The sequence below is a fragment of the Corticium candelabrum genome, chromosome 1 (assembly GCF_963422355.1).
Source record: "Corticium candelabrum chromosome 1, ooCorCand1.1, whole genome shotgun sequence".
In the NCBI taxonomy this organism is placed as follows: domain Eukaryota; kingdom Metazoa; phylum Porifera; class Homoscleromorpha; order Homosclerophorida; family Plakinidae; genus Corticium; species Corticium candelabrum.
The window spans coordinates 16,310,064-16,335,376 of record NC_085085.1 but is presented as its reverse complement, the minus strand read 5'-3'; the positions used below and the strand labels follow the sequence as shown (position 1 = coordinate 16,335,376).

The 25,313-nt window shown below is 40.9% G+C and overlaps 6 protein-coding genes across 7 annotated transcripts; 2 read left to right on the top strand and 4 right to left on the bottom strand.

Moving 5' to 3' along the window:
* The first annotated feature begins 3 nt into the window (after positions 1-3).
* LOC134180442 (transducin beta-like protein 2) lies at positions 4-3,759 on the top strand. The gene is made up of 13 exons (XM_062647592.1): positions 4-370; positions 912-963; positions 1,023-1,085; positions 1,149-1,254; positions 1,794-1,893; positions 1,963-2,049; positions 2,102-2,163; positions 2,224-2,297; positions 2,668-2,717; positions 2,771-2,953; positions 3,036-3,196; positions 3,256-3,287; positions 3,530-3,759. The coding sequence occupies exons 1-13, from the start codon at positions 46-48 to the stop codon at positions 3,570-3,572; spliced, it is 1,338 nt and encodes a 445-aa protein (XP_062503576.1). The 5' UTR covers positions 4-45; the 3' UTR covers positions 3,573-3,759.
* LOC134180431 (uncharacterized) lies at positions 3,647-5,395 on the bottom strand. Its single transcript, XM_062647580.1, has one exon. It carries the CDS (start codon positions 5,381-5,383, stop codon positions 3,902-3,904), a length of 1,482 nt encoding a protein of 493 aa, XP_062503564.1. The 5' UTR covers positions 5,384-5,395; the 3' UTR covers positions 3,647-3,901.
* Positions 5,396-7,148: 1,753 nt separating this feature from the next.
* On the bottom strand, positions 7,149-11,490 carry LOC134184789 (immunoglobulin superfamily member 10-like). Of its 2 annotated transcripts, none has more exons than XM_062652539.1 (9): positions 11,148-11,490; positions 11,036-11,087; positions 10,889-10,942; positions 10,748-10,831; positions 10,414-10,680; positions 9,793-10,335; positions 9,475-9,735; positions 9,020-9,289; positions 7,149-7,763 (listed from the first exon to the last, which is right to left on the bottom strand). In XM_062652539.1, exons 1-9 carry the CDS (start codon positions 11,415-11,417, stop codon positions 7,360-7,362), a joined length of 2,205 nt encoding a protein of 734 aa, XP_062508523.1. In that variant the 5' UTR covers positions 11,418-11,490; the 3' UTR covers positions 7,149-7,359. The 2 variants fall into 2 exon arrangements, with proteins under 2 accessions (XP_062508523.1, XP_062508530.1); XM_062652546.1 differs by lacking the exon at positions 7,149-7,763 and adding an exon at positions 8,343-8,841.
* Positions 11,491-13,579: 2,089 nt separating this feature from the next.
* LOC134185717 (DNA-directed RNA polymerase II subunit RPB11-like) lies at positions 13,580-14,400 on the bottom strand. The gene is made up of 4 exons (XM_062653585.1): positions 14,330-14,400; positions 14,173-14,262; positions 13,938-14,112; positions 13,580-13,870 (listed from the first exon to the last, which is right to left on the bottom strand). The coding sequence occupies exons 1-4, from the start codon at positions 14,380-14,382 to the stop codon at positions 13,835-13,837; spliced, it is 354 nt and encodes a 117-aa protein (XP_062509569.1). The 5' UTR covers positions 14,383-14,400; the 3' UTR covers positions 13,580-13,834.
* Positions 14,401-14,995: 595 nt separating this feature from the next.
* Positions 14,996-16,839, bottom strand: LOC134188330 (centromere protein V-like). Its single transcript, XM_062656528.1, has 2 exons — positions 16,340-16,839; positions 14,996-15,391 (listed from the first exon to the last, which is right to left on the bottom strand). The coding sequence occupies exons 1-2, from the start codon at positions 16,510-16,512 to the stop codon at positions 15,079-15,081; spliced, it is 486 nt and encodes a 161-aa protein (XP_062512512.1). The 5' UTR covers positions 16,513-16,839; the 3' UTR covers positions 14,996-15,078.
* An 886-nt stretch (positions 16,840-17,725) lies between these two features.
* Positions 17,726-18,591, top strand: LOC134187820 (uncharacterized). The gene is made up of 4 exons (XM_062655991.1): positions 17,726-17,877; positions 17,942-18,184; positions 18,274-18,393; positions 18,462-18,591. The coding sequence occupies exons 1-4, from the start codon at positions 17,787-17,789 to the stop codon at positions 18,554-18,556; spliced, it is 549 nt and encodes a 182-aa protein (XP_062511975.1). The 5' UTR covers positions 17,726-17,786; the 3' UTR covers positions 18,557-18,591.
* The last annotated feature ends 6,722 nt before the right edge of the window (positions 18,592-25,313 follow it).

Below are 25,313 nucleotides of genomic sequence, written 5' to 3'. Positions count from 1 at the left end.
TGACATGCCCGGATAACCCGTGACTCGTAATTTGTCGATAGCGCAATGGAAATGCTCACCGAAGATGTCTTTTGGCTTTTGATGGCTGCTGTCGGTGCTGTGGCAGTCGCTTTTCTCATTCATTTTATTGCTTTCCGACGATCTGTCGTGCATCCACCATCACTAGTAGACGAGAGCTCTGTTTCAAGTTCTGACTTCTCTGAAATGACTATTAAGAGCAAGAACTTACAACGAGCCCAGACGGTGAAGGCAAAGTCCAAAGCTCCAGACAAACATCCGCTTCAAGCTGCTCATTTGAAAGGACACACAGGAGTTGTTTTATCCCTAGACTTTAGTGTAGATGGCAAGTACTTGGCTTCCTGCGCTACTGGTAAGTGTGGTAGTCATTAATTATTATTGTAGATTCTGCATGCACAATGATGGACTCGACTATGTCTTGGTTTTGATATTGTTTTTCTAGTGGCTTAGTAAGAAATATCTCACAGTCTTACATCTAGAGTTAGATATACCTGACTCGACTCTTGATAGTCAATTAATTAACATTGAAAGTACACGTAGGTGGTATTGTCTAGTGAACTGGAACCATTTTGAAGTGGGAATGTGAGGATTTAAAAGTCTGCATATTTGTCTTCACTCTGAATTCTCAGAATGCATAGTGATTCATTGAGAACATGGTACACTTGGAAATATTGCATGTACTTTCTGTATGGTCTAGCTGCTTAATTAAAGCATTATCTTATTGGTGAGGTTAATACGATGTCTATTTAACTACTTACACACCTTTAAACTAAACTTTGAGTTTTATGCTGTAATCTCACTAGACTTCATATGTTTTGTTTTTTGTTGTTGTTGCATTATGGTACATATGTCTGTCATGATCTATTCTTCTCTGATTTCATTTTGTGGTTTAGACAGAACAGTGAGAGTTTGGAACATAAAAGACTTCTTAGAGAAAGATCACAAGTGAAGTGCTCAACAGTGTGAGTTAAACTAGACAGAGAGAGTTTAAACTGTATTTGCAGGTACATTAGAGTCAATGTGGAATTTGACTGTGCCAAGTCTGTCAGTATAAGTCCTGACTCAAAGTATACTTAAAATAGCGCAATATTATGGGAAGATTATTATCAATCTAAATTCCATCTCTATAGGGCTGTGGTAGGTTCGACTGAGGATGGCAATAATGTGAGAGTGTTTAAGCTGACCAGGAAGAAAGATGGTACAGGAGCATGCTCTGATGTTGTTGACTTTCCAAAGGTCAGCTACTGTACTTTCTGCAATACACAGTTGAGTTTTGTCAGACATGCAGAGAGTACTGGTACACAATCAGCAGAGATATAGGAAACAAAATTAGGAATCTTATGTGAACAAAAGTGATGCAGCATTCATGCGTAGTAGCAAAGTCAATGATGGCATCGTCTAGAATTGTGGCACACTGAGGAATGTTTCTAATTCAGGAAAGAGTTAGTTTTCAATGAAACACAGTTGATCACAATGTCACACTCTGGTTGTATTCTGTCTCTGTCAAGCCATTTCTAATAGCCTATAATATTAGCTAATTTCAAGAGAGCAGGGTGATCACCTGCAAATAACAATTACTTAGTATCATTTTGTCACTGAATTTGTAGATATCAATTAAAGAATGGTTTAATTAATTAAGCAATGTTCTAGCCAATGTGAGATAATCTCTTAGACCTAATGGATTAACTGATTGTTGCTCAGGGTTGTATGTGTACAGTAGTTTCTAAGTGCATGCCATTAATTGTTATGTTGTAGTAATGGTTTTGAATGTGCAGGAGCACAATGCAGCAATCATTTCAGCAGCTATAGCCTCAACTGGTCGGTTCATTCTCACGTGTTACAGCGATACAACCTTTATTATATGGGATCTGAAAGGCACGTCACGTCACTGTACTAAAGCCTGCAAAGCGTTGATTTAGTAGCATGTAATTGTGCAATTTGTAGGTGAAGTATTGGCCAAAGAGGACACTAAACAAATGCAAAATCACTTTGCATGTATCTCACCTTGTGGTCGATTTGTAGCATGTACAGGTATACATTCATTGGTTTACTTGTTTGTGGGTTTAACTGTAGTGATGCTCAGGGTTTACTCCTGATGTCAAGCTCTGGGAGGTTGTCTTTGCCAAGTCTGGAGAATTTAGTGGGGTAAAGCTACAGGTAGACTGGTAAACCTTTGTAAAACTATGATACCCATGTTGCATGCAGGTGACTAGAGCAATGGATCTAAAAGGCCACAAGGCTGCAGTCTATTGTTGTGCATTTTCAAAGGACAGTACAAGGTTGGAGACGCTCTTGAATATGGTGTAGTGATTTGCCCTTCAGTAGATTGTTGTGCTGCTTTGTAGCATTGTAACATACTGCATTCTGTCTGTGTATTTGTGTTCTTGACAGTAGATCAGTGATAGTTCAGTACAATGGAATTCTTAGTATTTGGACTTTAGTAGTATAACCCGTTCCACTCTAGACACTAAATGTAACACGTATTTGTACGAATTGGCTTGATATTTGGTATAAACAAGAAGCTCATACAAGTGGTTGGAGTCACATCAACTTTAATAAAAGACTTTTTTAGTTACTTTATGTGATGCTTACTTGTATAGTGTTTGCAAGTTTCAGATCTAAATTGCAATATACTTTAATTTATGGCAGGGCTGCAACAGTATCTAAAGATGGCAGTTGGAAGTTCTGGAATCAGGATGGTATTGATGCTATCATGTGTAAGTGTTGTGCTTGTTATTATAGCTTTTTTCAGTTCAATACAAGCTCCAGCAGGATCCTCATCTTTTAATGACTGGCAAGTACAAGCACAGTGGACCAGCTCAAATTGGTTTATCACCAGATGGTTTAGTAGCAGCCATTGCTGCTGAATCATCTATTAGTTTATATGAAACTGCAAATGGTTCACTGGCAACGACGCTGGACAATGTGCACACCAGTTAGTCTGATTTCCAATGATTACCTTCACTCTGGAGGTTATGTTCCCACTGTGAGAATTATATCATCTTGTTTATTTATAGGTCCCATTTGTAGACTGGTGTGGGATCCACTTGGTAGATACTTTGCATCTTGTGGTGGGAATGACAAGCATATTCGGGTGTGGCATAATGCACCTGGCTACAGAGCACAAATGGCTGATTGTAAGAATAAGATCTTCAATGCAAAAAGTGATGTATTAAAGGTATAAGAATGTTTTAACATATGGGTCCAATGATTCTTGAATTGGAATTTGTTTTCTAGGAACGGCTAAGGCAGCAAATAAAGGAAGCAGAGTAAGTATATTGGAACATGCAGATATGGCTATGTATAGCTAGCAGCAGGCAGATAGGGCAAATAGGCAGGGCAGGTGGGTCGATTAAAGAGACAGACAGACAGACAGACAACATTAGGGACAGGTAGACAGAGTTGGATTGCACTTTGATTGGTAGAAAAGAAGGTAACTCTTATGGTGGTTTTCATCTACAACTTCCAGATGTCATCTATTAGTCTGTTGTCACTAGTATTGCTTTCCTAGGCAGTCACTGGAAGCAATTGGTGCACAGAGCAATGGTATATGAAGATGGCTTTTCAATGACAAATCTCTTTCATGCCTGCTTTCACAGTCAATGTACTGTACTACTGTAGTAGTCACTGAAGTCTATTCTGTGTTTCTGTAATAGAAGAGCTCAATAGGATATATATGAGCAAACGTCTCACTACAATAAAAGCTAAAAGCTGTAATACACAATTCAGTTTTCCTGTTGATATTATGGCTAAAAAATTCTCTACAACTGATTCATCTACAATTCTATAAAAGCAACTATCAAGCCACAATATAACTACCAACAGAATGCAGACAACCTTTCCGTCAGAAATCCAACTGCTTTTAGTACACATGCGAAGAGCCTCAGAAGTTTCGTTTTGCTGGTATTGGCGGTGTTGACTGTCGAAGACTAGACTTTGGGGATTGAGAAACAGGTTTTCTCTGAGGAAGGGGTGGTGACAGAGGGTTTGAGTCAGACTTGGAAATGCGCTCTCTAGGCTTAGGAATAGGTGAGACAGATGAAATGCGACCAGAAGATGGTTTTCTAGTTGGTTGATCAAAGTCAGTATACCCTATTGTGCCTGTTTGCAAACAAGTGAGCTCTGAAGTGACTTCCTGTCTTTCAGGGTATGGTCCTTCCATAGCAACTGGTATTGTATGCTGGTATTTTCCCAAAGGAACTACAGTTTCATTGATGTCGTGGTTTCGCTGCTTATGCTCTGCCTGAAAACGAAGCTTTGACTCCAGTTCCTGATTTTTTATTTGTAGTTGTTCCACTGTAGCTTTTAAGATTCTAATTTCATCTCCATGCTGTCTCTCTTGGGCATATCTCAGTGCTTGTACCTGTAGTTCTGTTTCTAAAGATGCTATCTTGGTTTCCAGCTGGTTGTTTTTGCTCTGCTCATTTACCAACTTGACCTTCAAGTTCTCTATGGTTTCATTCAAATTTTGCACCATAGCTTTATGATCCGCTTTGTGGGATCTCAAAATGCTCTGCATTATTTCAGGAGAAGGGTTTGCCATAGGTGTGTACAAGGGATCATCTAACCCTCTATCATCGTGATAATGGTTCGAATAAGATGAGCTAGCAACAGCTTCAATGTTAGTGTATGCACCGGGTGTACTGTCAAGCATTATGACGTCTACAGAATCATCAGCAATGACCTGAAAATTATCACCAATACCAATTACCATCACTTCCTGCCTCACCGTCACGCGCAGTAGAGTGAATATGTCTCCTACACTGCCAATTGTGTCGTACACAGAAGGAGTCGCTCGAAGACGGACGCGCACGGGAAACTTGGCCTCGAACAGTTTCACCATCTCGTCAATACTCCAGTGAACATCACTCAAATCGGTAGTGAAATCGCCTCGAACTGATTCGTGTAGATTGATGACCAATCCTCTTCCGTTGATTGCTTCAAGAAACGTTCTACCTGTTCCATCAACTTTCAAAGTAAGAGAAGTCAGAACATCGTTTTGGTAGACGCTGTTACATTCAGTCGAGCCTCGCCAGGCGTTCCTCGCCTTTACTGCAAGAGGAAGTTCCCTTCCTGACCGAATGACACTCCCAACCGTTGGAAAGTCGCGATAACTAGCCCACGGCTGGCTTGCTGAAGCCACTATGACCTCAAATATCCCATTATACTTGAACGGAATGTAAGAATCAGTCAGGTTTTCTCCATGGCGACCGCGAAAGGCCTCAACACCTCGTGTAGACTGCACTGACTGAAGTGTCACTTCGTCACCTTCTTCCAGTTGTCCAGAACCGCTAAGCACTCGAACTGCTGCTGGAAGACGATAGTGTCTCACGAAATAACTGAGAGAAACGCTTTCATGCGCCATATATGCAGTTAAACTACGGAACTTTACGCATGCGTAACATTGTTTTTAGTTTCCCTTCCTGGCTTGTGTGGATAGACAGAGTAGAATGTTTTGGTTGCAGCACCACGTTTGAGGACACTTGTCACAAGAGTCCGCGGGTTCAAATACTCTAGACGTTCGATCTACTGAGTATCATAGCTCTGGTAAATTCGATGTGACTTTTCTATACCTAGGCCTATACTAATAAACAGTAAACCTATTTTAAATTTATTATTTAACTAGTTTTACGGTATCCGTAGGCGCCTCGCATTGGTGAGTAACACGTCCAAAGGAGTTTTCTGACCGTCTACTGAAACGCTGGGTCCTAGCTAGACTGTATGTATTTGTTGAAATCCTGTTATCATGACAGACATGGAAGGAAACATAATGTCATGAAAACTTTAGATTACGGAAGACCTGGCAGGTAGTTGTCGTTTTGGGATCGTGATCAAGACAATTGAAATGTACAGTGTAGGTATGCACTCAGTTCCGTTGTAAAGAAATTGATATCGGCAAACATTGACTATCAACAGTGTTAGATGCAGCACAGTGGAGTAAAGGATTGATCATACTGTACAGGACGTGTGAATAATTGACTGTAGGTGGCACTCAACTCCTGAAGGTGTTTCTTGGTTGTCACGTACACACATTCTTTATTTACAATACAAAAGGATGGGGCGACGGAACTTTGTGAGGCATTTTCTTCGCCGTTTGGTCACTTGCACGAATCTTCCTATGCTGATCTGTAGTCAGACACGGAAACGATTTTTTGAAGTAGGTCTTAGAATGAAACGTGGTCGTGGGGAGGCTAGATACACACACACACACACACACACACACACACACACACACACACACACACACACACACACACACACACACACACACACACACACACACACGAGTTCATATAGGACCACGCCCCTTTCTGTTGTCCGACCCGGACTAGAAGCCTCGCTACGATCCGCAATCATTTTTTGCCGAGCGTAGTAGTACTAGTATGATCATTTCTGCAAAATTACAATACCGTTAACTTTTAACTTTGTTAGCAGTTGTTATTGACTACTCAAACAGGGCGTAAGTACCTATTGAAGGCGCCCCATAAATTAACCCAGAAGGTAACTTTAGTAGAGCCCCTAAAAATAATATCCCACTGGATGGCGCAAAAAGATTTTCCGCTGATACTGAGAGAGCCTTGCAAGGAACAGTCTCCCTGCCTTTTTTGGACTGACCATGGCAAAGTGGAGCAGGAATTTGAAGAACCGTCTGAATTATCCATTAGTATTCTTCTTACTAGCTATGAGGTCAAGCGGCTACTTGTGCAGTTTGCAGCCAAAGACTAACTCCAACCCCTTACTCCTCAGCTCATCCAAAAGCGTCCTACTGCTAAGGCTGAGATGCCATGGAGTGTAAACTGAACACGGGCAAGATTGTATATTAATTTGTTCGTCCAGGTCTTGAAACGGAATAATTATTAAGCAGCCTTTGTCTTGGCTGTTTGTGCCAGAGTAATTTTGATCATCAGGCCGGAAAATTGCTAATTGCTTTGATCATTTTCATTCTACTCAACTCAACACTCTAAATACATTCAGACAGAAACAGTGTGACAATTCCAACGGGTGCTTACCTTAATCTACATATCTCAGGAGGTTGGAACCACCTAGTGTACGTGTAGTTCAATTGTGTGGTACGTTAACTCCAAAGCTAGGACGTAGAATGAAGTGATACAACATGACAAACTGCGCAGCACTTTCTTCAACATTAAATTCAAAGGGAAATCTAAAGACATGAGCAGCATTGTTGCACTCTGAGACCCGTCCGTGCATCTACGCCAAGACTAGTGCACTCTAATCACTACAGAAGACAAGACACAGCAAATATCAGCAAACAAAAACGATGCGAAGTGCCAGTGAAGAAGTCAACGAGCCGAGCCGGACATGTCACTGCTGTTCTATGTACTATTCATTCCTGATGCAAACATTGCCCGCAAAGTGACTGGTGTCGGAGGTGTATTCCACCTGATACTCTTCGTAATTGCTTGATCTTTTCATTGCGTTGGTCGATTGTGAATCACGAAATCTGAAGTAGTAACGATACGGACCGTAGCTGTAATAGCGGTACGGATATCTGTCTCCGTTCCAGCCACATTGACCATAGTACGTGTACTGTCCGGACCAGTTGTTTGTGTCTTTAAAGATCTTCTTGCCTTCCGGTGTGCACGCCCAGTGATATCCTGTTGGGCAATAGTAGTACTTGCTTTGATCCCACGTAGTCGAAGACGACGCGGTGTAGTAAACAGATCGGTTGTACCTTGACTGCTTCCAACCGCTGCAACTGTCCGACAGTTTCCAACTCTGATCAACTGATGTATATACACAAGAGAGTCGTTGCAGTCACGTCGGCGTATAACAACAGATATGGATGTTGCTGGTGTATCCCCGTCTGCAGTGTCTATAGTCCTATAGTCTACATAACCGCCAGTCTGCGTCGCTGCAAACATGTCTCGTCTGTTAGGCCGTTCTACGCTATACTCTGCCTGTGTCCGCCTGTCTGTCTGTCCACCCCGTCGTCTTGTTTGACGTGGTGTGTATACAAAAAATGCATGGCATTCTCGGAGAGATCATGCCATCTCTTGTACAAGTATAGATCACGTAAACCATTTCAGCCTAAAAAGCTCTATGTCTTTATACTTAAACTGCGTGCGTATACTTCTATTTATCTGCACTTGTCTGGGTGTCTAGATGCGTCCATATCTAAATGTCAGTATATAACGGTATGGTCTGCATGCATGACAAAATTTCTCAGTAAAGTTCTACTTTAAGATGATACATTTAATTAATATGAACTAAATAACTGTTGAAGCAATGACGTCGTAAAACAAAAGGACAACGACAAGACTCCGATTTGGAAGCTGTTGAAAACATGCAATGCTAACACCATATTCAGCAAGACAAGTAACAAATTCTTCCAATATAACATGGCATACACGAATGCGACATATAACAATCAGAACGTCATGTCGTTGCAGCATCAACTTGTTCGCAACTAACTGTCTTGAATGCAAACTGCGCCTGCAAAATAGTCCGTGCTAGAAGAATATTCCAGTTGGTATTCCTCATAATTGCCTGAATGTTTGTAGGCGTCAGTGGACACAGAATCTCGAAATCTGAAGTAGTATCGTGTATTACCAGAATAGTACGAGTACCTGTAGCCATTCCATCCGCACAGACCATAATATGTGTGTTTTCCAGACCAATTGCTAGTGTCCGTAAAAATCTCTTTACCCTCGTCTGTACATGCCCAGTGATATCCAGAAGGACAGTAATAGTACTTGGATCGGTCCCAAGTATAGGATGAAGAAGCAGAGTAATACACTGAATGATTAAAACGAGACTGTCTCCAACCATTGCAATTGTCAGATAACTTCCAGCTTGAGTCAACTGAACACGTGACAGCCACTCATAAATCATTTGATATAAAGAAAAGATGAAGTCTGGCTATCATTAGTAATCTGTCTTCTGTTTTCCTGTTGTCTGTGCGTCTATCTATTTGCTTTATTGTATAGGTATATCCTGATTTATAATACTACGAGTACGGCTGCTTGTATATTATGCTTACCTTCAGGTATAACAATGTGAATTTTGCTGGATGTATTTCCAAATGCAGTAGTAGCTATGCATTCGTACATTCCCGTATCCCAGATGGTAGCACTTGTGATTTGAAGAGTCCCATTAGACAGAACAGTTGTACTTTCACTGTGTCTTCCACACGGCATCTTCCAAACAATCTTTGGTTGCGGCTGTCCCACAGCAACGCAGTCAACGCTAACATTTGTAGAAGCAGCAACGTTCTTAGTTCCAGATGGACGAGAAGTAAAACGAGCTTTTTCTAAATGAATAACGCAAACTTAACCCTGCGCGTGCGCACACACCACACACACACACACACACACACACACACACACATCACACACACACACACACACACACACACACACACACACACACACACACACACACACACACACACACACACACACACACACACACACCATCTACATGACATCACCTTACCAACAAGAAATAAAGTAGTTGTAAAGTGATCTTCTCCAAGATAGTTACTTGCTCGACAGACGTAATCACCTTCATCTTGTTTTTTCACTGCCTTGATGGTCAGAATAGCAGATCTTGTAGTATTCGATATCAGTTTTTGAGATCCTTTTGTCCAATACACTTCAGGCTGAGGAGGACCAATGGCAGAGCAGTTCAATGATACATTATCACCAGGATAAACAAAAGTAAGAATTTCAATTTTTGAGGTAATTCTTGGAGCTCCTGCAGATGATAAACAATAAAGCATTACTCCAAGCACACAACATAGAGTATACCAACCAATGACAATGACAGTAATATCTTCGGTGAGTGATGTCTCCGATACACTGTCAACAGCTCGACCAATACATGAATATAAACCAGAATCTTCCATTGTTACATCAGAAATAAACAATGAACATCCTTTTGTTGATGTTCTGTTCTCCGGCAGCTCTCCTCCCACTTTCTTCCACGTGAATGCAAACTTAGATCCGGCAACAGCGCACCACTTGCACTGTAATTGTAGATTAGTGGCATTCCGCACCTCAACGCCATACTCAGATGGTCTAATCTTGCCTCGATACGAAAGAGTGACAGAATATGTCTTCTTTGCAAGACTGTTCTTTGCTTCACAAACGTACTGGCCTAGATCCTCTTCTCTAATGCTGAAAATAATGAGAGTACCATTAACTGTCACCGAGCTCCCTTCTGGAAGACCGTGAATTGGGCGCGTCCAGGTGACTTTGGGTTTAGGATACCCAGTAGCAGAACATCGAAGAATAATTTTCTCATCTGGTACAACCACCACTTTTCTTGGAGGAACATACCTCAACTCTGGTGGCACTGCATAAACATAAAAACATTGCAACAATTGCATCATAATAAATTCAACACATTACGTAACAAATCCTTCTACAGTACCTCGAACAATCACACTTGCATAAGCTACAGCTGATCCAAACATAGTCTCTGCACGACATGCATAAGATCCTGCATCAAACTGGTGCACATTTTCAATCACCAGACTTCCATTCTCATTCACTGAGAATCGACCAGGAGGAAGCTTCGAGTGCACTTTGTGCCACTTCACTTCTGGTTTAGGAAAGCCATCTGCAAGACAATCTAACTCAACTGTCCGACCCTGATTTATCACCATGTTTCTTGGAGGATTGACAATCACAGGAGCAGCTAAATTTAATAAACAACATTCTGTTATGATTTAAAAGTTAAGACTGCAACACAATATAAAGAAAACCTATTCTTGACCCAAGCGTTCCTGGTTCTCCTTTCAAACCTTTTAAACCACGTGGGCCTCTTTCTCCTCTCTCTCCCTTCAAACCTGCAAAATCGTCTCCTACATCACACCAGACAAGGCAACTAGTGCGTGATAGCAAACCTGGTAAACCTGGATATCCTCGACTTCCTGGAAAACCAGAGTCGCCTTTGGGACCTACAGTCAAGTAAATCTAAGTATATATGTTTAACATGTCATAGAGCACTGAAAACACCTGCAACTACAAACAATAATTAAATGCAAGGATACCTTGTATGCACACTTTCTGATTATCAGAACAGCCAGCATAGATTGATTTCAGCTGCAACAAACAACAGAACAGTTCAGAACCCAAGCCTACCCAGTAGAGTAATAGATGCACCTGCAGAGTTGCTATCTTGCTGAGGTATCCATCCAGCAAACCTCCTTCATCAGAGGCTCGTGCTGAACGTTTCAATTCCTCCATGTCTCGTTCTTGCGCCTTTGCAATAAAGTGAGCTTCATCTTGTTCTGTAATCAAACGCCGAATATCATTGATATTGTTCTGCATAAGCCACATCCACCAAAAAGTAACAGCAAGAGCTGCTGCGGTCACCAAGAGACAGGCCAACGGTACGAATCGCCAAGACAAAGATTGTTTGTTCTCAGCCATGATTACATGCAGAGTACGTACCAATCACAAGGCGTCAATTAGCATGAGAAGATTCCATTCATTAGGTGACAAATCCAATCAACAGCGCTAGAGAACACCTACCCTTGCTCATTTTAATAGTGATGAACGTGATCTTCTGAACAACTATGGGAACACTACATGTATAACTGAAACCACTTTGACAAGACTTTGCAATGTAGAATCATATGTATGTATTGTATAGAAACCTGAAAAAAGTTCTCCCCTTGTTCCAAAAATTCTATTACAGCAATCCAAAAACAGGCAGCAGCTACACACAGTAGCAGACAGACATTACTAAATGCTATTGACAGTAAAAGGCTTGCACCTAAAATTAAAGTTGCAGTGGCCAAAACATAGAGCATCTACCTCCTGCAACCATGACTGACAAAAAGATTGAGACATGCAAAACTAAAAAGATCGTCCGTTTCATTACATTTCATACCTCAACTTTATCTAACAGCGTGCATATCATGTATGTCATGATCTAAAGAGTACGCAATGTCTCTTCCAACCTGCAGTACACCAACCAAACAGATAAGACCACCAGAGTAGCCACATCCAAAGCTGTGTATGACTAACAACCACTATCATATATATATTTATTATTACAAAGCATTTATGCACAGGAAAACAAAATAACATTCTATTATAAAACGTTTCTAACTAAAAAGTTTTTACAATACATGCCAATTTGATTTTGCTAAGCACCCAGTCAGCGGTACCGTTCACTGCCCTTGCTGGGGATGCCAATAGGAGTTGAAACAAATTCATAGGAGCAATAGCGTCGGCTTCTATCCTGTCTACGGTCGATAGAAAGAGCAGTCAGCAGCTGGTGTTACCTACAGTTTGAGATTATTCCAACATTATCGTTTGTTGTGCACTTGACAAGTTCAGACATCAACGGTATGGTCCAATCAGCATAATAAATGGATAACTATAAAAAAACTGATCTGTAAATATGAGCAATACCTGTAGTTAGTGTAAGCCATATATTTTAAGTCAACGGCGTAACTAGAGAGTGCTAAGAGGGGTTCACAAATTAAAACAAATATAAGGTGTGTGTGTGCATGTGCGTGTGTGTGTGTGTGCATGTGTGTGCACGTGTGTGTGTGTGTGTGTGTGTGTGTGTGTGTGTGTGTGTGTGTGTGTGTGTGTGTGTGTGAATGCATGCATGTATGTATTATGTGCCGGTTTCTGATGTAAAAATATATGTACTTGTCCACAAGAATTTGTCGTTCAAGTGAAGGCCTTGCGTCACACAAGAGAGCAAACAGACATTGACTGGTGTCATCACTGAAATCAGTGGATAACCATGAGCCATTTCCGTCACTAAGGTAACTGAAACGGTCATGTAAAATAAACTCAACTCACAACTGATCAGATGAGTTACTCAATTTCCAAAGTGTAGTTGCTGAACTATACGCAAGTAAATCACACGAGGAAGAGCTTTTGCCTCACTTGATTCACACACTGCGTTTAGTTCAGTGACTGCGTGGAAGAGCCTGGCTTGCGAGGCTAGATTGAGGGTCGGTTAGCAAGAAAATCTTTCTACTAGATAGAGAGTGGTCTAGATTTGCAAATTATGCTAGAGTGGGGAATTCACATGGAACCTGCAAACAGTGGTAGGGCCCTTCTGATCAAAGCATCATCCACAACAACTAGCTGAATTCATTCTCACATGTCAACAGCATCTCACTCAGAAGCAGCCTAAAACCTGTTCCAAAATAATTTAACTTTTGTCTCAACTGGGTGTTATACATCTTTTGGCACTGATATCCCTAAAGTATTGCCCACCTTAATTAACATCACTCACACCATACCTCATTTACCATCTACCCATACTGATATTTCAGGATATCATCAGTCAAAACTGTTTTGTACAAAGTTATCAACAATGACACCTCTAAGGTGACAAAAAGTTAATCATTATCTATTGCCTGACTAATGAATTCAAGTTGTTCAGTATCCAGGTTTGTGTTTGTATATAATAAAAAATACACACCACATACAATCCATCTCTACTTGTAAATCTCTATGCTGCCAGTTTCTGTGCATGACATACAACCAAACAGGTAACAAAATGATGGCCACAAATTGCAGTTTCTACTATGATATTCATATCTCACTGTACATTCTCACAATCTTTCTTCACTTCAAAGTAGACCCACTCATTCATTCAACCAATTTTATTACATGTTCAGAGTGAGAAGACAAACTCATCATTAAAATGCAGTAGAAAGGTGTCAATACTAAAATAACACCAATTTCTAATCCAAGCCGTTTCCAAGCCAACAATAATTATTGAGTCTTATGCTTTTAACACGTAAATTAAGTCACAGAATTATATGTTACAGATTATCCTCCAACCATCTGCGAATATGGCAACCGACGCTTGATCATTCAGCAGAATCTTTCTTCTCTTTCACAGAGTCCTACATCCACGTATACCAGACAGAATCGCCTCATGTCTTCAACAGCAACAATTAAGTAGCACTGTACCTTGAATCTTTCTTCTAGAAGTGAAATTTCACTAATTAAATCAGTAATCGCGTTAGAAAAAGCCTCCTGTGGACTGTACTCGGACGTGGTCTGCACTCGAAGTACAACGCGATGCTCCAGAGGATGGGGGACCTTGTAGCCAGCAAAGAGAACTTGCGGGTCTCGAAGCAACTGGCTGAAATACGTCAGTTGGGATTCAAATGACCTCGAATCAAATACACAACGGCTAACCTACCCTCTAAGAAGATTTCCTAACGAGTGGTCTTCCTTGTTGATTATAAACGAAGCAGCATTCGGCACTTTCGTGTCTTTCTCCATCACAATTCTAGACAACAGAAAGCTCCAAACGGCTCTCAACAGTTTTTCATTCATTCTTCTATTGCCTTACTTACTTCTTCTCTCCATCGAGAAGCAAGAACGACTCGAACGTTGGAGGCGCATTCATAGCTAACGGCGGACAGCAACGGATAGTGTCATACGGGTGCAAGACTTCGAAGCCCCAGACCGTTGCCTTTGGAAAACAGCGCGCGGTACCGAGTGCGGTACCGGATACAGTGCGCAGTACCGGATACAGTGCGCGGTACCGAGTAACAACGCGCGCGGTACCGGGTAGCCGCAGCTCCAGTACACGCACCGTACAAGACAACTCGCCTATTTCCGCGTACAAACATGTCATCGCTAGCGTACACAAAAACATACTACAAAACACGGTGAAAGACAGTGGCTAATGTCTAATGTCTACCATACTTACTAGATTTTATAAAGAAACACATTCAATACGTATACATAACAGTAGTCACTAATTAGCACGTGTGTTAGTATTACTGCCTCGTCAGTTGTTAAGTTCAATTATCTAAAATTATATACACAATTTACACACATCAGTGTTTCGATATGTATATATATATACATATATATATATACATATATATATATATATATATATATATATATATATATATATATATATATATATATATAATCAAGAAGTACATGTGCATGACAAAATTACCAATCCTTTCTTGGCAAAGTTGACGACATTGATTAGTATTAAACAGCACTTTATTTCATGAAACCAAGATCAATAGCATAAGTTAAACATAACATACAAGTCAAACCTCAAAATCTACTGCACTACTTATCAGTCATCCTTTGATCTATCTCTCAATGTCTTGTGATCTTCCATAGCCTTCTCCCAGTTTTGGCCATCAAATGTTTCCACTTCAACTCTTTTAACTGTGCCAGGATCTAGACAATGAGGAGCAACTCCATATCCATCTGGATTAGAACGTGGAGTATAGAAACTCTGTACGCCGCATGTCTTGCAAAATGTGTGCTTAGCCTGGTGAGTATCAAACGTATATGTCGTCAAGTTGTCTGCTCCCTGCAGCAACTTAAACTTTGACGTTGGCACAATGAAGTGTCTGTTGCACTTCTTAGAGCAAATGCTGCAACTAAAGAGGTTTCATATTACAAATCACAATCTATGTAACAACACAATAACAAATGTAAACTGCAAACACTGGCCAGCAGCCCCAAGTGCACGAAATCAGAACAGAAGAAAAATAAATATTAGGTTTTGGTTTACTCCTGTCAATTAAGCAAAGAAAGTAATGTACGTCAATCATCAATATAATTTATTGTAAATGCAGTATAAATTTCAAGACAAAATAATCGCTATTACCATTCTTGAAAGGTTGCTGTATACAACAATGAGCAAACATTGATGACACGCATATTATAAAGAAATATGTTAGATACAGCAAGAGTCTTTGTTATATAAATTTATCGCTGCAAAATGACATGCAACTTTGAAGTAGTACCTCAAAAAGAGATTAAAACCTCCTAGAGTCTCCATTAATTAGTACACAATCAATACAAAGACTTGCTGTAACTAATGCAACTAGCCAATCTGCTGTAATCTGCGAAGTATTTTGTACATACAATATTATTGCAAATTCAATGAGCTTAACAAAACAATAAATATCTAAAAACTATTTGTCACACTAACGTTTCCTAGATACCTACTATGTACTCTAAAGTGTATAGCTACACATCCAGTCCTAGATGATAACCAAGAAGACCCTGGAACCAAATAGTCCCAGCTGTGGACAACCTGCCGTACATCTGGAACCAAACAAACCTTATCTAAACAAAAGGTTTTGCCCAAAACCAAATATTCCCCGTATGCAAGTGCTGCTAAATGTATTCTAATGTTTAAATGTTACCTAAATTCTGGAACGTTGTCCATGCAAAGCTACATACAACTAATTACCTACTGAGTTGTTGTTTCAAAAATATGATTCATCTAAATTTCTAGTTGCATGCCCTTTGATGTGCAATTCGACAATCCAGGTTAGCTACGCTACAATCACAATCTCGTGTAGAAATATATCATTTACTTGCAATCGATAGCTTTTAAAACAGCTGGAGCCAGCACTTCGAACCGAACTCGGCCACAATGACAGCCTCCACAGTGACGAACTAGATCCGCCATGCCTTTTCTAGCCTCGACGTCCAGAGCCGTCTGAGACCTTAACCCCGCCCTCATGCCAGTAGCACCAATTAAAATCATCGGTCAAATAAAATTTGCCCGTATCGGTTTTTATTCCAATTATAAATAGTGCTTGATGCGTCAGACAGACCATATAGCTAGAAACTATGTACGTACAAAAAGTGTAGACCGAATTCGAAATTCTAGCTAGTTGTTTTTCACACTCGAAGCGTATTTAGAATCGCCACTTTCCAGCTGGATGCGCATTGACACTAAGAAACGCCTACCCGTGTAACGTGCGCTAGAACCTAGTCCTGCCTTCAACTGCCAGTCTTCGCGGAGGTAAAAGTTCTCTATCTTTAGTTACAGTAGGCCCTAAGCACAGGAAACGTAGATCTACTGCTGCCTCCTACCACTAGGAAATGCTGCTTGTGTAGGCGTGGTGCCACGTGCAGCCGCCAAACGCGTCTAATTAACCACCTCCGATCCCGCATGTGGTTTGAGCGAATCCGCATTGAAATGCGACTTGACAGCCAATGCGCATTGTGTGTGTGAAAACGTAAAGGTGCATTCGATGCGCTTTGGACTGTAGTGAAAACGCCGTAGGAAAAAGAGTCTAGTTGTGTATACGTACCTAGTCTCTATCTAGTTTACTTGAAGTTCTATTAGCAAATTTTGGAGATTGCTGCATGTCTTCTACTGCTGCATCACTGCAAAAGAGTGTGTGAGTCTAAATACATTTTTACTGGTAACACAGATCAATTTCCAGCACACGGTTTCCAGAGTGCGAAAACATGTAGTCATGTGCCAGCTCACTAGAGAAGTCGCATCAGACAGTGGACTTAATTATACTGTAGACCGGGTCTCCTGCACGGCAGAGTGAGACACAGGAAACTTCACCTAGCTAAATTTTATAGTAAAACGTGTTGTCTACAAAATAAGCGTCGATATCTAATTGGACTGGAGACCTCTATAGCAGACACGGGGGAAAGTAGTGTACCAAATACGTGTTGAAAGTACTTGCATTACCGAAACAGAAATTCGGGAAAGGCAAATAGGCGCTGAAAGAATGAAGCAAAAAGGAAGTTCGACTGCCCACGTGCACGTTGCCTAGATACACTCTGATGCAATTGTCAACACTCCATACTACTAGTAGAGACATTGACGAAATTCTCGTGACGATGACTTCAAGTCTTGTGATAATTATGATGTAATTCACCCTTTATAACCTATATCCGTTCATTACATAAAGACTTGGGGATCCTCAATAGACTACAGACCGGTCTAGCTGATTTAGACTTGCTACCTCAATTGCAAGTTGAGATTCGTCAAGAAGTGTAGACTGTTGCTAGACTATGTTGTCCGAAATTAGCAGTTGCATCACCCACCACCGCCTGGCGATATCCATGATTATACTACTATATTCTACACGTGGGTCGGCGGCACGTAAGTAGAAATGTGAAAAGCAGTATATTAGTTCGTGCGTTTCCATGCTGTATTCTTTATTTAGTGGAATGTTACCAAGAAACAAACGGATGTGAGAATCCACAATGCGGGACGACAGTCTGCCCGTTTGCGACCGACGTATGTCACGAAACACAATCCATGGTGGTAGACCCTCGTACGGCCACCATCCTGACGACAGTAACTCGAGGCTGTACTGCTCGACCACCAGCAGATACTCCACCTTGTAGTCTAGAGCGTGCACGAATCAGATGTACCATCTATTGCGACACTGATTTGTGCAATACAAGTAAGGCAACTGCTCACTTAAATAACTACTAAAATACGTCGATCGATTAGAATACGCCTTTTCACAAACCGCTGTTTCAATTTTTCCAGAATCACGTTTGAGTACAGCAAGTACAACCACAGTCGTGACCGTAACAAAATCTGTTTCAAGTAAAGCAATAACGAGTAGTACGGTATCTTATAATTCCGCATCAACAAACTCTCCTACAGGTAAGCTATAGAGTGTGGATCAAACGGCAATCGAGCATGCTTCAAATCGCTCTTTATTACAATTCTAGAAACGTCCAGTGCTACAAGACTATCTAGACACAGAATGACAGCGTCTATTATGCTCACGATCGGTGTAACAATAGCATTTGGTCTCTGCTGGTGATTCAAATCAGACGGCAAACATACATAACAGTTATAATTTATTAATAACTGACAGTTTTAATTTAGCATAATTATGTAGATGATAAGAAACATAGGCGGTCTACAAAGCTATAATAAAGACACTAAAGTTTTAGAATTTCTCAAGTGGGAACAGTATGGTTTAGCAAAACAGTTGTGTGTAATGTAATAAACAATTTGTCAGCACTTTCGGTCACGCGCTGTAGAATCCGTTCTAGAAATAGCCTCAAACAGTTACTGCGATAATTACTTGAATTCTTGGTCAAACAACTAGATGATGACCGGCCGTTTCTATGGCACATCTCTCGGGAGGCAGCGTAGAACATCAAACATCTATAACTGCCAAGTGTAGCGAGGTTAGAAATTACCATTAGTACACGAATAACTGATCCATCTACCTTACATTTATAGATAGTCTTGTGAGTGTGACAATAATTGATTTCTAGCTAGTGTTGGCAAAGAAGTTGGGCTGATACTCGAGCAGCTCTTGGTTGTAGTTGGTCTACAGTTGAAAGCCTAATTAATCTATGCAAAGTTTAAATAAGACCTGAAATCGCCTCGTGTGTGTGTGTGTGTGTGTGTGTGTGTGTGTGTGTGTGTGTGTGTGTGTGCATGTGTCACACTGTAGACCTTGAAATCAACAACAATTGATTAATTAATTAAGCTTTCAACTGTACACCAACTGCAACCAAGAGCTACTCGAGTATCAGCCCAACTTCTTTGGCAACAACCGTAGCTATCGAACGTGGTCATCATATGGTCATGACTGTCCTGTACCTACCAATAACTGTGCCTACCAATAATTACTATTGTTTAGCTAGAAATCAATTATTGTCACACTCACAAGACTATATAACTACAAGGTAGATCGATCAGCTATTCGTGCACTAGTGGTAATTTCTAGCATAAAATCAAACTTTCAATTAATTAATTAATCAAATGGCTAGCATACTTCTGTCTGAGTAGTCTAACCTCACATCTTATATTTCTGTCACGTCAAAAACTCGCAGTGGTAGCTACAAATAATTAAGCAGTTTAGCTTTATCGATCTGTAGCAAACTAGAGACTGGAACAGCTTCGGTATAACCTCGTGTCTTCACTCCTTCTGCAGGACACGTGTCTATAGTTCATGGCCAGCTACTACCGTACCGCTAGATAGTAGTAGTGTTGCTGTTGCTAGACGAAGGCTGAAGAGTAGACACAACATGGAGTCGACGTCTATCACTCTCGGTTAGAGTTAAGTTAGTAACAGCTAGTATACAGAAGCGCAAACTTGGTGAGGAAATCCGAAAAAGAAGACTGACGTTCTGCATTATCTAGGAGTCAGCGGCGAGGTCGACGGTAGTAGATGTACTTTCACTATATCATGTTGAACCGTCAACCAATCACTTTCAACCGTTTGACCTTGCGTTTTGACCTTGCTAGGTATAGTAGCTCATACGTTGCACGTGATCGAAAGGACATCCGGTGCTCGCACGTGATCGAAAGGACAACAGTAGATTATATAGACTTCGAGTATCAACACGTACACTGTAAACATGTACGTGTACATCATAACGCGCATACCCGAAGTGAGGGCAAAGCAGAGTCTAAATTGCGAGGCTCGGGTTTGAAATTTCGTGCCCTGACAAGTATGCTGCTAATTTCCCAAATGGACGAGACCTTGCAAATTAAAGGTCGTAGTTGCAAGAGGAAGCGAAGACCAACATGACAAGATTATAGAAATGTTATTTAAAATTTGTGTTTTTGTGTCAAATCAAATTTTTCTTGTTATTTTGAATTTACGTGATGTCAAATTAAATTCGTATTGTTTCAAATTAGGTTTTTACTTTACAAATAACGTTTGGCAAATCTAATGCAGTCATTGCTACATCAGAAATTGTAATTCTATGCAAATTCCTGTTTCTTTGAATCTTTCACGTGATTTCGTAACCTATAAAGCCTTTGGCCTGGTTCACAATACACCTCGCGTCGCGTCAAAGGAGGCCGTTTCCGACGCGACGCAACGCAACGGGCTGGAATAGAAAAAAATCCTATCCAACACGTCGCGTCGCGTGGTGTATTGTGAACCAGGCTTTACTCTCATATCGATTCCTAGGTAGTTTATCTGTGCGTGTAGAATTTTAAAAAGGCATTAGTCTATAAGTAACCTAACTCTATATCCTGAAACTATATTGCTTGTCATGGGCAGCTCAACGCCCACCTACACTAAAATGCTTTTCTATACAGCCGCTGATTATAATATTCAGCAAATGCGGATTACTGTGGCACTTTTGCTGTTTAAACTATAGAAAGATTCAGTTGCCAACATTCGATAACAACTTAGTTAACCGAAGGCATGAAATTGCAATCACCACTCACACATCATTACTATACATGCATTACCTTGAGCTCATTTTATAGTGGTATGTGATACCAGAAATTCGCACTTTTTAACTAGACTTCAAGTTGTCGGTAGCGCAAAATGCAAACGGTTTTCTACGATCTATCTATACGTGAACGTATACTAACAGCAGTGCACGTGTTAGTCGAGAAATGCTCGGTCCAATAATGTGATTGGCTGTGCGCTACATATAATGTTGTATCAATCTATGCGGTACACCGTAGCTACTTGGCGACTCGCGCTAGCAACGTACCGAGTCCCTACGTCCCGCCAGCAATAAATAAGCTTCACGTATGTGCTACACTACGGCAGCAAGATTGGATGCTCGTAGATTTCCAGGTGGCGTTACTTGAAATACAACGTTTTTGTTGTTTCTGATCAACATCGACGTCTTGCTGGCTACATTTTCTGTGATGCCGAACAGCGCGCTACCATTGGCTGGCCGGTCATTGTCGTATCTAGTATCCTCCCTACACTACAGACCGGTCTAGCTGATTTAGACTTGCTACCTCAAGTTGATGTTCGTCAAAAAGTCTAAACTGTTGCTAGACTATGTTGTCCGAAATTAGCAGTTGCATCACCCACCACCGCCTGGCGATATCCATGATTATACTACTATATTCTACACGTGGGTCGGCGGCACGTAAGTAGAAATGTGAAAAGCAGTATATTAGTTCTTGCGTTTCCATGCTGTATTCTTTATTTAGTGGAATGTTACCAAGAAACAAACGGATGTGAGAATCCACAATGCGGGACGACAGTTTGCCCGTTTGCGACCGACGTATGTCACAAAACAGAATCCACGGTGGTAGACCCTCGTACGGCCACCATCCTGACGACAGTAACTCGAGGCTGTACTGCTCGACCACCAGCAGATACTCCACCTTGTAGTCTAGAGCATGCACGAATCAGATGTACCATCTATTGCGACACTGATTTGTGCAATACAAGTAAGGCAACTGCTCACTTAACTACTAAAAATACGTCGATCAATTAGAATACGTCTTTTCACAAACCCCTGTTTCACTTTTTCCAAAATCACGTTTGATAGACAGTCTAGGTAATCCAACCACAATCGCGCCCGTAACAGAAGCCGCTAACGTTTCAAGTAACGTAACAACGAGTAGTACGGTCACCTCTATTTCTGCATCGACAAACTCTCCTACAGGTAACCTATCGAGTGTGGATCAAACAACACAATCAAGCATCGTCCAAATCGCTGTTTACGGTAAGTTACGTAACTGCGTAATTACAGGTTCACGCTCACGGTCGGACATGCATGCATGCGTACTTGACCAGATGTCGAGTGAGGTATTTCCGGTAACATAGTATGTTCAAGTGTCCTGGCAAGAAAATCAATTTCAATCGCCAGTAAGCCCTTAAATTCCTAAATAGATGAAACTGTATCTAAATAATAAATATAGCTGGCTATCTCTAGATGTCGACTGACGGACACGGCGGGCAGCAGTTTGATTAATTAAACTTTACTACATTAATTAAAACTATGTAAACTAGAATTTTAAAAACTTTTTCCCTAAAAAATAAATAGATGTAGGGATTGTATAAAAAGTAATAGAAACAAGATCTATAGATAATATGAACCAAAGCCAGACATCATGAGTGAATCCTTCCAACCCAATAAAAGTAAAATGTAGGGAATGTGGTTGGAAGGATTCACTCATGACGTCTGGCTTTGGTTCATATTATCTATAGATCTTGTTTCTATTACTTTTTATACAATCCCTACGTCTATTTCTTTTTGTCAGGGAAAAAGTTTTTAAAATTCTAGTTTGGTAAGTTTTTAGGAGTGCGAAAGCACAGCCTACTCCATTATTTAAACAAAGATTTTATAGCCTAACAAAAATACACATTTTGTAAACTATACTTGGTCTACATGTCTAGTCTCATATCTCGAGCATGTGGATCTTAGGTTTACAGTGTACTTGCAAATATGTTAAGAGCTATGCAGTGTTTGTGTATAGCTGATTTGAATCAGATGTTACATTTGGTTGCAATAATACCACTGGTAAGTATGAAGCTGTATTCTACTTGCTTCAGAGCTACGAGCATACGTGCATGTAGTTGTGTGTGTGTGTGTGTGTGTGTGTGTGTGTGTGTGTGTGTGTGTGTGTGTGTGTGTGTGTGTGTGTGTGTAGATTGAAGGAATTTATGCAGATGATTAGCTGTTAGATCTCCTGGTAGTCTACAACAATTTCTAGATGCATTCTTGCATAATTTTAAAATTTGTGTCCGGTGGGGTATGAGTATTAGCGTTTAAACAACTAAAGTTCTTGGTGTGGGCAACAAAGCAAGCTCGCATTTCCATTGATGGTCATGCATCACGTTACAGAATGTTGATGAGTTTGTTATCTAGACCACTTAATTGAAAACGCAAAATTCGGTTAGATAGTCTTGTCACTACTATGAGAATCGAGATGCCAGTTTCAGCAGCGTCACCTTTTCTTCGTCATCAATGTTGGCCAGGTGTCATTGAACGCTACACGCACACGCCGACATTTGTGCACGTGCACGTGACCGAACGTGTGTGTACGCGCGTGCCGAGTGTCTTGAACAAAAGCTCGACTTCTACACGCGACCGGCTTGTACACAGTACGAGGTCTCCGATTTGCGGGAGTTTGGTCTTAAATAAAATATGGTAGCACTAGACAACTGCAAAATTATTATCGTACGCCACACCTCTAGGCTCGTAACAAACGTCACATTCCGAGCGATGAAAAGTCGACATTTTGTGATGGAAGCGAGTCGAAGTAATATGCTTTTGCCATAATTCAAATGCTTAAAGGCGTTGGTGTTCCAACTACGGCAAGAAGAGGTATATCGCGTCTGCGATTGCGATGACGTTCAACGTCACTTCTAATTAACTAATTACGCGCACTTCTTGCGTTTGCTCGTGCGATTCAAGAGCGCGATTCTTTGCCTAACTGTAGGCTTTCAGGTTTTTCAACCACGAAACGTGTCAAGAATTCTTGTCGCCTTGTTGTACACGTGTGTACCCTAGACTGCTTCAAGCAACGTAGCAAGAGCTTGTGATTGGCTGCCTGGATATTGTACAACAATTGCGGTTGAACGTAAGTAGGGTAGCAGGTTCAAATCCATTCTAGAAATCTTTTTTCTTAGTTGTTTCTTTCTTCTATCATCAAAAGAATACAGGTCGGCTAATTCTACGTCGTTTCCCAAAGTTTTAGCTTTAGATATGCCATAGTCAAGGAGTTGTGCGTGACGAAGGAGAAGAAGAAGAACAAGAAGAAGAAGAACAAGAAGAAGAAGAAAGAAGACAAAATCCAGTGAAAACTCCGAAATTGACAAGCGATTTTCTCCTTCTGAAGACAAGCTGAGATCAATTCAGAAGTAGTCAAGCGTAGTTGAACTTGTAAGGTTTTCTATCTGTCGTTTTCAAGATATTTAACCGTATTTTAAGGTGATTTCTGAAGGTCTAAACTATGACCACGCCCACACAACCTGGTCGATCCCTACATACAGAGTACTACCGTACCCTGTGATTGTTACTTGGTGCTCACTGTGAACTGAGTGCGCTTGCTTATTCAGAGGTAGACGTGACTAGGGCAGATGTTAGCTATACGTACGACTACCACAACGTGACGTGTGCTATTCTGGACACGTGCGTATAGCGTATAAGGAACCCCGATCTGCATGGCTTTATAGCTAGTACGAGGATGCTTGTCGAACTTTATCAAAATTGCACTGTTAAGCCTGGTTCACAATATGACGCCGACGTTGAGTTGAGCGTCAAACTTCAAAGAAACCGCCTCGACGTCGGCTGCATCCTTTGATGTTGACGCCGACGTCGACGCTGGAATAGGATTCATTTCTATTGTTGACGTCGACGTCGACGTCGGCGTCAATATTGTGAACCAGGCTTTACAATGTAGCCGACCGAGATTTTAGACGACAAATTTCAAGAAGTTTAGTAGCTAGGAGGCCTAACATTTCTAGTTAGCTACTCTACACATGAAATAGCAAAACCTCTACTGCAACGTCGTAATCCTTCCAATTCAGGCTCTAGAGAGACTTCAGTCCGCTTTGCCTTCAGTGAGAATTAGACTGTCTAAGTCCTCGCGGTTACTGAGTGTTTAAAAACTGCACCCTTTTCAAGGGATACGAAGTGCGCATGCCTGACCGTGAGCATGCACCTTTAAATTAATTAACAATTCTAGAAACGTCTAATGCTACAAGACTACACAAAACGACGTCTACTATGACTCTGCTCGAGATAACAAAAACAACTATGTTCAGTGCGGCAACGACGAAAGATGTGCTAGAAGAAAATACGAATACGAGTACCATATCTGAAATCTCACTTCCACAACCAACAGGT